The sequence below is a fragment of the Crotalus tigris genome, unplaced genomic scaffold (assembly GCF_016545835.1).
Source record: "Crotalus tigris isolate CLP2741 ecotype Arizona unplaced genomic scaffold, ASM1654583v1 scf7180000017568.13789103, whole genome shotgun sequence".
Taxonomy (NCBI): domain Eukaryota; kingdom Metazoa; phylum Chordata; class Lepidosauria; order Squamata; family Viperidae; genus Crotalus; species Crotalus tigris.
The window spans coordinates 156,563-169,740 of NW_024096479.1; the positions used below are offsets into that span (position 1 = coordinate 156,563).

The 13,178-nt window shown below is 39.5% G+C and overlaps 1 protein-coding gene across 4 annotated transcripts in view; it reads right to left on the bottom strand.

Moving 5' to 3' along the window:
- C2CD6 (C2 calcium dependent domain containing 6) overlaps window positions 1-13,060 on the bottom strand; it is a 65,156-nt gene extending 52,096 nt beyond the window's left edge. For 2 of the 4 annotated variants that reach the window (XM_039354232.1, XM_039354222.1), the window contains exons 1-4: window positions 11,089-13,060; window positions 5,844-5,930; window positions 2,996-3,047; window positions 1,229-1,377 (exon numbers count right to left, since the gene is read on the bottom strand). In XM_039354232.1, coding sequence (XP_039210166.1) covers window positions 1,229-1,377; window positions 2,996-3,047; window positions 5,844-5,930; window positions 11,089-11,385 — 585 coding nt within the window. In that variant the 5' untranslated portion in view covers window positions 11,386-13,060. Of the gene's footprint in view, window positions 1-1,228; window positions 1,378-2,995; window positions 3,048-5,843; window positions 5,931-8,221; window positions 8,332-11,088 lie in introns of those variants that run through there. The other 2 variants (XM_039354241.1, XM_039354252.1) reach the window with 2 other exon arrangements.
- Between the last annotated feature and the right edge of the window lie 118 nt (window positions 13,061-13,178).

The window sequence follows — 13,178 nt, forward strand, 5'->3', positions numbered from 1 at the left end:
ATTCAAGACACTTAAATGTAATGACCACTGAAAACAAAACATTGGGAGCCGCACAACCCTTTTGACATCTAAAATGAAGATAACACTGCATGTATCCTTTTTTACCTTTATTATATATATATATATCTTCAGTGTTATCTTCATTTTAGATGTCAAAAGGGTCTCTCTCTCTCTCTCTCTCTCCCTCTTTCTGCCCTTGGTCTGCCAGTCCTTTCCCCCACTCAGTGTGTGTGTGTGTGAGAGAGAGAGAGGGGGGGAGGGAGAGAGAGGCACTTGCACTTCCTCTCTCTCTCTTTTCTCTCTCTTTCTCTTTCTTTTTCTCTTTCTCCTCTCCCTCGCTCTTTCTCTCTTTCCTCTCCCTCCCTCCCCCTTCTTTCTCCAAGTGAGGAGAGAGAGAGAGAGAGAACGAAAGGCAGAGGGTGCCAAAGGGGCGGGGGGGGGCAGGAGGCAGCAGAAGACCCCCTGTTGCTCCTGTTGCCTCTGGAGGCACCCAGCTCCGCTACCCGCCGGGCCTGCGGGGACACCCTGGCTCATGGTCATGTTGGCAGGCCATCCCATGTGTCGCTGGCGTCCCCGGGCTCAAGTCGGGCCACGGGGCATCTGCAGAATGCCCTGGCCGTCGACTGTATCGCCAAGCCTCCCCTCGCTCCATCGCCCCCATATCGTCCCCCTTTTCATTCCTTCACCCCCATGTCGCCCCTTTTCATTCCATCGCCCCCCTGAAAAATGAAATTGCCCCCTGGGGGGCGATATCGCCCAGGTTAAGAACCACTGCTGTAGATGTTATGATGCCACAAAGTACAATCTATGACTGATGAACTTGTATATGAAACTGGAATGCAAATATGAAAGGGTCAAATTGGCATCTTGTCATCACACTGCAATTTCCATATTATTGTCGTTGTTATTATTATTGCAATTAGTAATGCCCATATTCAGGGCATGAGGGTGTCTATTCTTATTATAGTAACATTTAAAAGAAGAAGAAAATAAAAGAAAATAACACCTTCCACTTACAGGAACATAAATTTGTAGTGGAGCAATTGAAAAAAATCTGTTCAAATAATAATTAAAGGGTTAATTAATTATTTTCATTTACTATGAAAAAAATGCATGTCACCAGATTTGCTACCAAGCTATATGTAGAACTATGTAGATTTTCATATAACGTATTTTATGGGTGATAGAAAAGATAATTGTATAAAAAAGAATAAACATACAAACATACCTTTACAGAAAAATATCTCACATCTCCGAAATAGATTGTATTCATCTTCCTGGTTCTGAGGTGTGCTCTGTACATTTGGGGGTTTGTGCATTTCATGATTTTATCAATACTAATACGAATCAATAAATACGTGTCACGTTTAACATTGACTGTGAGAGCTCTATGTTAAGGAAACATAAATCTTTCTGATCAGAAAATTACAGTAAAGCAAGATGACTACACAAAAGTCTTAGAAGATTTCAGAGCATGCTATAAAACATAATTAGATTTTTATATATTCAACTCTGACTTACAGGAATGTAGAATACAGTCTAAAAAGAAAACAAATAAGAGATGTTTTAATCTGATTTCTAGTGTTATGTGGCGCAGCATGTAAGGAGTATTTCCAAATTTGGTTTAAACAATAGCTGTATTCACAGATCATACTAAGTACTAAGCCATGATTTATTTAGCAAGTCAGAAACCTAGGATTGTTGTAATGTATCTGGGCTGTGAAAATCCAGACAAAAAAAATCTACCTTGGCAGAGAAGAGAAATAGAAAACTTTAATACTTTGCTGCTATCTAATGATTGTCTGCAGTGATTGTCTGTTGCCTTAAAAAACCATTGTCAGTCTTCTCAAATAAGAAAGCTGAATGAAGTAAATTCCTGGTTTGTTGCTCTGCACATTTTGGATTAACAAGTTTTGACAAGATGCTAAATAATCCAGGAAACTACAAAAAACACAATCGGAATCAGCCATGGTTGTGATTAATGACCAGCAAACCTAGTTTAAAACTAAAACATGGATTACTTAATGTATATTAAGGAATTAAATTACTGATGTTTGAAAGGAAGAAACAGGACTACTACTATTTTTAAGTACTGTCAGAAGAATAATTTGGGGTTCCAACTTGAGCTGGAGTTGGGCAAGAATAAATAAAAATTAGATCCAGATAGCTGTGAGGAAAGAAGAAATATTTATTCCTAAAAACAAAAAGTTTGCCTCTGGGGCAGCTGCAGAAAAATGGGGTACAGCGATGCAGTTTAAATAGGGGAGCTTGCCCTGGGTGTGGAAGTATCTACATGTTGATTCTTAGGGTGACACCTGAGGTGCATGGATGTGTGTAAGTATGTGTCATCTATGATGTTTATTCTTGTGAAAATGCAGTTCCGCTGGGAGATCTGATTTAATTAACTCTGTGTTTACAGAACTTCTCCTTGGATATGTGGATTAGGTCTGGGTAACTTATTTTGGGGTTTGAGGAAGTCTGAGTAAAAGATTTTTCCCCATTTGCTATTTTTATTTGATTAATTTAGTTTCAGCTTGACTGTCAATTATCTAGTGGAGATGCTGATTCTTAGCTCATTATGTTTTAAGAGAATATAGAAACAGTATAAAGAATAAAATATATTTTGATATAAAATTTCGCACAGTACGTTAAACAATAGCCTATGTAGTCTATTTTGAAGACAGGAAAAAACTTGAATTTTGCAGGAAAATACAGCATCCACATGTCTATTTATCAAAGCTGTTTTTTAAAAAATGCCTCAAATGTATTCTAAATTCACTACAATGTTGTGAATTTGTCAACAATGATATGCATAATTTATAGTCTAATCTTGATTACCTTTCAGGTAGATATATCCTGCTGCTTCTATTGCACCATATGTGTCTAGAACTACAGCAACATTGATACCATATTCATGAACGTCTCACATCATGTCTAGTTCTAAGAAAGTGTAGTTGTTAATCAGCTACTATACAAGCAACTGCAAAAAAGATACATTTGGCGGTGAAATCTTTGCACTGTTTCACATTAATTGCCAGCAAACCTGCCTGTTGAAATAGTAAACATCTAATTACCATTATATTCATTTCATTATAAAATCACATACAAACCTGAAAAGTGTATTTAACTGTCAGCACTTTGAGTTGAGAAACTGCTACTGTAGTTAGTACTGTACTAACAAAGTATCAGCATATGTTCTGAGCCTATTTAGCATACATTAGGATATTTTGACTTAGAATCATAGGGTTGGAAGTCTCCTTGTCCAACTCTCTGTGAGAGCAGGAATCCTCATACTATCCCAAATAGCTGTCCAATTTTTTCCCCGAAAACCTCACAGCTTCAAGAGCCCAGCTATTCACTGCTTAAAAGTTCTTATGGCCAGAAAACCCTTCCTTATTTCAAGACATGCTGTACCAGAACATACAGATCATAAGGGAATACTAAGACTGCAGTACATTATATCTCCATCATAGGCAGATATGCTAAGCTAATATATGGAACAATACAACCTTGTTTGGGTTGACTCAACTCCTGGGGCTTTGGACTCACTGTGCAGTTTTCTTGGCAACTTTGCAGAAGTGGTTTGCCACTGCCACCTTCAGGGCTATGTTTTAGACTTCACACATCGGTTTCTAATTGTGATATTCCCATATGCAGGTATTGGGAGGCCTGACTCTGCAGAACCTTTTATAGAACTCATAGGAAAGCTAAGGCTCAAAATGAACTAAGGCTTGCAACCAAAGTCAAAAGTAACAAAAAAAAGCTTCTTTCAACATGTAAAGAACAAGAAAAAAGTGAAGGAAATGATTGGTCCATTAGTGGGTGAAAGTGGCAAGAAGGTGACAAGCAACAGGGAGAAAGCAGAACTATTTAACTCCTTTTTTGCATCTGTCTTTACGCAAAGGGAAAAAACAGACCAACTTATCAAAAATAGTGCCATAAAAAACAAAATAGAAATACAAGTTAAGAGAGGCAAGAAAATGGTAAGTGAACACCTGTCCAGCCTAGACGAGTTCAAATCACCAGGACCAGATGGATTACACCCCAAGGTTCTCAAGGAACTGGCAGATGTGATCTCAGAACCATTGAACTATAATTTTCAAAGATCCTGGAGCACTGGAGAACTACCAGAGGACTGGAAAAGAGCTGATATAGTTCCCATCTTCAAAAAAGAAAAAAAAAAGGACCCAGGAAATTACAGACCTATCAGCCTGACCTCAATACTTGGGAAGATTCTGGAAAAGATAATCAAACAACGAATCAGCGAACACCTACAGGCAAACAAAGTCATTACTAAAAGCCAACACGTGTTTGTCAAAAACAGACCATGCCAGACAAATCTTATTGCATTCTTTGACCAAGTGACAAAATTAGTGGACCAGAAGAATGCTGTGGATATAATTTACTTAGACTTCAGTAAGGCATTTGACAAAGTAGACCACAACCTACTACTTGATAAGGTAGAAAAATGCAGGTTAGACAGCATCACCACCAGATGGATCCGTAGCTGGCTGACCGTACTCAGCGTGTGGTCCTCAATGGAACTGCATCTATATGGGGAGAAGTATGTAGTGAGGTGCCCCAGGGCTCTGTTCTGGGCCCAGTGCTCTTCAACATCTTCATCAATGATCTGGATGAGGGGATAGATGGGGAACTCATCAAATTTGCAGACGACACCAAGCTGGCAGGAATAGCCAACACTCCAGAAGACAGGGTTAGGATACAGGAGGATCTGGACAGACTTGAACACTGGGCGCTATCTAACAAAATGAAATTCAATGGTGAAAAAAGTAAGGTTCTACATTTAGGCAAGAAAAACCAAATGCACAGGTATACTATAGGGGGTACCTTGCTCTATAGTAGTAACTGTGAGAGGGATCTCGGAGTCCTAGTGGACAATCATTTAAATATGAGCCAGCAGTGTGCTGCAGCTGCCAAAAAAGCCAACACAGTGCTAAGCTGCATTAACAGAGGGATAGAATCAAGATCACGTGAAGTATTAATACCACTTTACAATGCCTTGGTAAGGCCACACTTGTAATACTGCATCCAGTTTTGGTCACCACGATGTAAAAAAAGATGTTGAGACTCTAGAAAGAGTACAGAGAAGAGCAACAAAGATGATTAGGCTAAAACATATAAGGAACGGTTGCTGGAATTGGGTATGTCTAGTTTAACGAAGAGAAGGACGAGGGAGGACATGATAGCTGTGTTCCAATATCTCAGGGGCTACCACAAAGAAGAGGGAGTCAAGCTATTTTCCAAAGCGCCTGAAGGCAGGACAAGAAGCAATGGGTGGAAACTAACCAAAGACAGAAGCAACCTAGAACTAAGGAGAAACTTCCTGACAGTTAGAACAATTAACCAGTGGAACAACCTGCCTCCAGAAGCGGTGAATGCTCCAACTCTAGAAGTTTTTAAGAAGAAACTGGACAGCCATTTGTCCAAAATGGTATAGGGTTTCCTGCCTGAGCAGGAGGTTGGACTAGATGACCTCCAAGGTCCCTTCCAACTTTATCATTACTATTATTATTATTATTAGTCTCCTGGCTTCTAGCCTGGTGCCCTAACCACTAAACCAAACTGGTTTTTTGAACCCAAACAAAATTAGCTGAGTGCTGCCAGTTGTGAGATCCAATGCACAGGCCACCAATGTTTGTAATTGATTTTAGCATAAATTAAGTTTTAAAATTTTAGATCAAGAATAGGTTTATACAACAGATGTGATGTTTCACAATGACATCTCCCACCATTAGTCGTCAAAATATATTTTGCAATCTTAAAGCAGCTGATTAGCACTAAAATGCAATGCATGACAATGAAACAAAGCTTTAATTACATACCACATCACCACAAGGAATTAAATTATGGATGTCAGTAGACATGTGAATTGCTGAATCTTCATTTATCTTCTGATTTTTCATCAACATCTATGAAAAAGGGTAAATTAGACTCTGTAAGCTGGAAAAATCATAGTTACTAGAACCTGAAAACAAAACGTAACAAGGAAAAGTGCTAAAAATTGGGCTGAAAAGCCATGACTTGTAAGGAAACTCCATTTCAACTCTGAAAGAGTTTGCATTGATGAAACATTTTATCACATGTGCAGTGATTTGGCCTTCCTGCCACCAAGTTGTGAAAGCTACAGTACATGCTGTTGCAGGAACAGCACATTATTAATTATTAAAAGATTCCTTAATAATTCCTCTAAAACAGTGGTTCTCAACCTTTTTAATGCTGCAACCCCCAATTGGTCGTAAGTCGAGGACTACTCAACCCATCGTAAGTTGAGGACTACTCAACTGGTGCAGCACCGTTTACAGAATGGGACTTTTGGCGGGCTCAGCAGGGCAGAGACAGCCTGGACAATTCCTATTGGCTTTTGAAAGCCAATAGAATTAGACTCTATTCAAGAGAGTCTATTCTATTGGCTTTCAAAAGCCAATAGAATAAAAGGGAGTAGCACAGCTAAGGAAAAGGGGAAAAAATGGCGGACTGCGTTGTTTGGCGACCCCCGTGAAATGGTCGTTCGACCCCAAATGGGGTCCCGACCCACAGGTTGAGAACCACTGCTCTAAAAGCATAAAGAATCTTCATTGCCTTCCAAGCAGAACAAAATTCAGAGGTGCTTTGAATAACACTTCTGGAGTTTGTTCTGCTGGGAATAACCTGCTTCATAGAGGCCAATCACATTGCCCCTTTGCTTCCACAAAAAGAAATCGGATGAGATCCATGGTGCATAGCTCTTATTTGAGGTGAATCAAAGTCATCTTAGATAGGCCTGGTAAATAATTCAATAAAAATATCAGCCAAGTATACTGCAGGAAAAAAGATCAATTTCATGTTAGGTCCACAAGGCCGTCCCCCAAAAGTACTAATTCATAATTCTCTATACAAATATATGGAATAATCACAGTTCTAATACTGGAAACCTTTTAATTATTGCACTTTAAAAAGGATAAAAAGGATGTGCAACCAGAATATGGAACGTGAGAAGTATGAACTAAGGAAAACTTCAATTTATCAAACTGCATTAGGAAAATAGGAAAAGAAGTCCATTAAATTGAATGTTTTAGGAATAAACAAATTAAGGCTGGATGATCTAGCTATATGCTTAAATTGGAATATGGTTGGCTATAATTCAGGCATGAGACCATACAAAGGAAAGAAATATCAGTGAAATCTCAAAGAACATGGCTAAATATATTTTGGCTAAACCCAGTAAACCAGGGGTCCCCAACCTCCGATCCATGGACTGGTACCGCCCGCGGCATGCCAGCAACCAACCTGCACCAAAAGCAAAGCCCCATCCATGAGATGCAGGTAGCACACAAAACCACGACCCCTCTGGTCTGTGGAAAAACCTCTCTCCACATAACCAATCCCTGGTGCCCAAAAGGTGGGGGACCTCTGCAGTAAATAACAGAATGAGTGAATATCCAGTGAATATTCTCTGTATAATCTAGTTTTCCTTAGATGACTCATCTTCTAATATATTGACAGAGAGAGAGAGAGATTAATAGTTTTTCAAATACCTATTCCAGATTTAATGCTTTCTGAAATGGTGAAAAACTAGAATCAACCGTTGCCATACTTTTCACTTAGCTGAGTTTTAAATGGGAGCCATAAGGAACATAGCTTATTTCCAGATTGTAAATTGCCCAAACGCAGTAGTTTATTTTTCTGTTTTCATCCATAATTTCTCAAACATCCAAACTAAAGTGCATTTTAAGAAGGAATGCAGCCAGGCTTTTGTTGGCAATTTGCACTTGCAATATATTATAAAAATTATTTAATAATGGTTCTAAAGAAATAAATTACATAGGTCAATCAGATGAATTAAATGTTTTCAGGAAGTGCTCTAAAAATGAATAAAGATTAATGTAAAGGAATCAAATAAGGGACACTTTCCTCCCCACTAAATCATAACCACACATAAAAAAGAATAAATTCTCATAGATGCTCATAACCTTCAAGCTAACTCTATAGAAATTAGTGACTTTAATATAAATCAAATTGAATTAGAGTTCCCAATTCTAGGGATGAATACATCTAAGGCAACAGATCCACACAAGAATATCACTTACAAATAAAAAAAAACAGAACATAATCTGACGATGATTAAGAAATGCTCTTTCAATAGCACATAATCAGTTCTGGCATTTATCCTGAGAACAGAACATTAAATGTAGCCTCAGAAAAACAACATTTTTGTACTCACTAAGCATACAGAGTTAGATAAAAACAGTTCAAATAAATAAATAAAAAGGTACTTCTGGGTCATCCCAGAATTTGGCACATTTGTAATCCAAGGTACAGGTATAATTAGAAAAGCTGCGAATTAGACATTTTGTGCCTTCAAATCCTAGAAAGGAAAGTTTACCTCATAATAGAAGCCAGCATTCTAGCGCGGGGAAAACCAAGTCTCAGCTAGAATGGAATGCTGGACTGTGGAAATTCTGCTTCCATTCAACACAGCCCTATTCTCACCTTCTCAAGCAGGTTGGCTGAATGCAAGAAGGGAGCAGGTTTGTGCCCTTTAGTTAGTCCTTAACTGGAGTGTGGGAAATGACAACTGTAGAATGGGAATGCTGTACATCAGCAGCCCTTGCTGTACATTGGTAGTCCCTCCCCTTGAATAGGGACTGTTTCTCTTTTGATATATATATCTTGATGGTGCAATTAGAATAGGGTCATACCTGCTCAGTTTTTACTTATTTTATCTTATAAAAAGTAGGTGAGCAGTAACCCAGAATTCACTGAACTTACCTACCGAAGGCAAAAGCATGTTGCTGTACACTTAAATCGTATTAGAATCTGAGAAAGGGGATTCTCTTTGTTTTCCAACAGTACTCGTCTATGCTTCTAGAGTCTACATTTTAGGTACAAGAAAAAATTAATCCAGAATAGAATTACTGGAGCTGGTTTTGCATGGAATCTAAAATTTTGGGAAGATCATAATTAGAAATTCACTTTGTCCTCCACTTACTGAATCGTCACTAGAGTGCACTTGCTCTAAAGGCATGAGGGAACAATGCATAGCCAAGCATCTCACAGAAAACTATGAAACAATGCTTATTTTATTTTGATTAAGAAACCACATAGAATTGTCCTTTCCAGTAACCCAGGCTTCTCCACTATGGTGCTCTGCAGTTTGACAAGACCACAGCTCCCAGAATTCCAGTATCTCTCAGCCTGGAATTCTGGGAGTTGTATTCTCATCCATTCATCAGCCCTCCAGTGGGGGAATGTTCAATTACAGATAGTCCTCAGCTTACAATCATTCAGTGACCGTTCAAGGTTACAATGGCATTGAAAAAAGTTATGACTGTTTTTCATACTTACAGCTGTTACAGCATCCCCATGTGATGAAAATTTGGATGCTTGGCAACTGGCATGTATTTATGACGGTTGCAGTATCCCAGGATCATATGATCCCTTTTTGCGACCTTTTGACAAGCAAAGTCAATGGGGTAGCCAGATTCATTTAATAATCATGTTACTAACTTAACAGCTGTAAGAAAAAAGTCTTAAAATGGGGTAAAACTCACTTAAGAACTATCTTGCTTAGCAATGGAAAGTTTGGGCTCAGTTGTGATTGTAAGTCAAGGGCTACCTATATTCCTTGATGTGCATGTACTTAAACCATCCAGTGTCTTTCAGAAGATTGACACGTACAGGCTTGTTGGCCTTTAAGGTGTCATGATCTGACTTATTTGTTCTGCTGTGTCCAGTTCCCAAGGCAAGCCTGGCTATTAAAGCCCTTGTTGTGTTCTAGAGAAATGGTCTAGAACAGGAGTTCCAACCTATGGTCCTCGGCCCGGTACTGGGCTTTGGCCACTGGGCCCCAGGGATAGCTGGTGAGACCCCCCCCACTCGTGGTAGCACTGCCGTGCGGGTGCTAGTAGCCCCATTTGCGCATGTGTGGGGATACTAGCACTGCTGCCAGCGTCATGTGGGCACCAGTGGTCCATTTGCAAACATGTGCGGGCATCAGCGGCCTGCTTGCGCATGCGTGCGGGCACTAGTGCTACCATTGTGCATGCACCCATTTTTGGCCACCAAGCCAGAAAGGTTGGGGAACTCTGGTCTAGAATGTATAAAGGCAATTCAAATTCATACTGTAAAGAAGGGGCATTTTATCATGCTTGGTGGACATGTAAAAAAGCTAGAAAATTTTGGACAAATACATACATAGACTGTAAAGATTAATATACAATTGGGACCAGAGTTCTTTCTTTTGGGATTGATGGACAAACATTTGAAAAACAGTACTGGAACTTTTATTTCTCTGGTTAGAGAAAAGACAATATCTATGTTTATAAGTTTCCTGGAAGTCCCTCATGGACGTTTTGGGAAAAAAGAAAAAAATGAACTTATGATTTTGATGATTGGACAGGATAGATTACCATTCAAAGCTACAACAGCACTGAAAAAAGTGACTTATGACTGCTTTTCACCACTTAACAACTGTCATAGCATCCCCAAGGTCATGTAATCAAAATTTGGATGTGTGGTAACCGACTCATATTTATGACAATTGAAGTGTCCCAGGGTCATGTGATCTCTTTTTGCAAACTTCTTAAAAGCAAAGCCAATGGGGAAGTCAGATTCACTTAACAACCATGTTACTAATTTAATAACTACAGTGATTCACTTAACAACTGTGGCAAGAAAAGTTGTAAAATGGGGCAAAATTCACTTAACAAATGTTTCACTTAGCAACAGAAATTTTGGGCTCAATTGTGGTCGTAAGTTGATGACTACCTGTAGAATGAAATTGCAAACTTAGAGAAAAAGATTAACTTATAATTGTAGTTATAACTGTTATAAAGAAGAGGTCGGAGACCTTTTCACCCCCTTTTCTCTTTTTTTTTCTTTGTTGCTCTTTCAATTTCTTTTCCTGTTTCTTACTTGATAGTAGTTTGTATTAGTTTTTAATCTTCCTTTAAAAAACTTTTAATAAAATTATTTTTAAAAGGTAAACTGCGTTCAGAAGTGAGCGGATAAACCCGGTGCCAAAAAGAGCCAGGTCCTCGGCCTCGCACGTCAGTCCCGACCCGGGAAGCCCCGCACGCAGTACTGCACCTTGAGGAGGGAGCGAGCCTTCTCCCCTTTGAGGTTGTCCGTGGGGGGGACGGCGGCATGGACGGAGGAGCTGATGTCGCGCAGGCCGAGGATGGTCGACACCGAGAACTGCGAGATGCCCGACTCTCCTTCCGTCGAGCCTCGGGTGGTGCTGCTGGTGGTGCTGCGGACGCGTGAGGAACTGGTGGAAGCGGGCCCCTCGTCCGTCGAGTCCCGTCGCGGCGACCACGGGACATTGGGATGCAGCGGCGGCAGCTCCACAGTAGTGTTCATCTTGCGATGCCCAGGCGCCGCCATGGCGAGGGCGGCTGGAGCTGCGACTGGGCCTCGGGCTCAGGCGTCGGCTGCTCGGGAGGCTGCCGACCGCGTCTTTTTCGCATCTCCAGCTTCACTGGGAGAGCCTTCCTGCGAGAGGCGGAGAATTTCTGGCGAGCCGCCTGCTCCTTGCTCCCGGCTTGCTTGCCCTCCCCTTTCCCGCTCAGGCGTCGTCACAATTTGGATCGCTGGCGGCGGCGGCAGCGACGGCTGCCTGGAGTTATTAAAACCCACATCCCTGCCCTGCCTGAAGACGTTGATCTTTCTCTTCTGTTGGTGTTGGAAAATAACATAGCCACAACCTGGTAAGATTTTACTGAAACTAGATTTGGTGTTGCACTCAGAAGAACGCCATAGTGGTTAACCAGATAATGAAGAAACTCAAATCGGGACCTTCCTTAAGTTGCCCTTTTGCAAGTAAGTAGACTGGACACTCATTTGAAGTTCATGGCTAATAAAAGGTATTTTCTGATAGATTGATCATTCTGTCAAATGCCTTTTAAAGTTTTTTGAGTTCATGCCCTCAGTCTATACCGTTGGCCTCATTCTTATGGTATACTAAATCACAATCAAACTAACCACATTAAGGCTCAAGCAGAACAGGTTAAGACCAGCTTATCATAGTGAAGCATGGTGTCATGAAGCATTTCCTTACCTGTCATGTATATTGTTGTACATTGCAAGAATTGCATTATGATCCCATGGATAATGTACGATTCCCTATATTAACAATATTTTTATAGTTGTTATTTTGGATTGATATAGTTACCCTGTATTCAAGTGCTTCTTTCCCTAATAAAAAAATAGGTTCCAATGCAAGCCTGTCTATCCAAGCGGGTCTATTCCAATTGTTTATACAATACAGAATATTGACTTACCCAAATCTGATAGGTTCAGGTCAGAACTAGTCCTAGCAGCAAATTACTCTTAGGAGAAGTCATTCCATCTTTTGGGGATAGGTGCACAAACTTTTGTAATTTAGAACATCTGTGGAAGTATTTTTCAGAGGTTTCTATATGGAGATCATGTGTAATGAATGGAATGCCCTTAAATTAGTGGAATAAGCAAAATTTATTTCTTAAATCTTCAACCTGTGGCTTCTGAAATTTCTTTTTGTGATACTTGAAGCTAATTATACCTGCCAAAAATCGATAGTGATTTCCTACTATTCCAAGGTGGAAATTAAAGGGAAACGGTAATGTAAATCCTACAAGATGCTTCAAATATTTTTAAAAACCCATAGCCCAACCAAAAACGTAAAATCCTAGCCTAAGCTGTTACATGGCACAATCCAGGCTGTTTTGAATTATGTTCCTTATTCCATTTTTTCCAATAGATTGTTTATTCCTATTTTAGAATGTAAAATGAGCTATCTTTTAGTATGCTCTCTGAATAGTTGGTTTCAATATTTAAAGTTAATATTATCTGTCCATAATTGAAGAAAAGCAATCTAACTTGACAAAAATCCTAAAATTAATATCGTATATGCAGTTCACACATATCTTTCAAAAAATGGGGAAATTATGGAAAATTGCTTTTTAAAAATCCTGAAAATCCTAAAGAATGCCTTTTAAAATTCATAGTATCACTTTTAAATGAATTTGAACTTTTAAAATGATTTGACAGTCTAACCTGCATAATATTGAACGGATAAGACTTTTTATAAAATGCCCATAATGTTTTTATGCTTCTGCTGTAATCTAGTCTTCATGTATGTACTACTAAAACTCTTGTTGTGGTAATCTTTAACTGGGTGAAAGTTGCATAAAATCCAT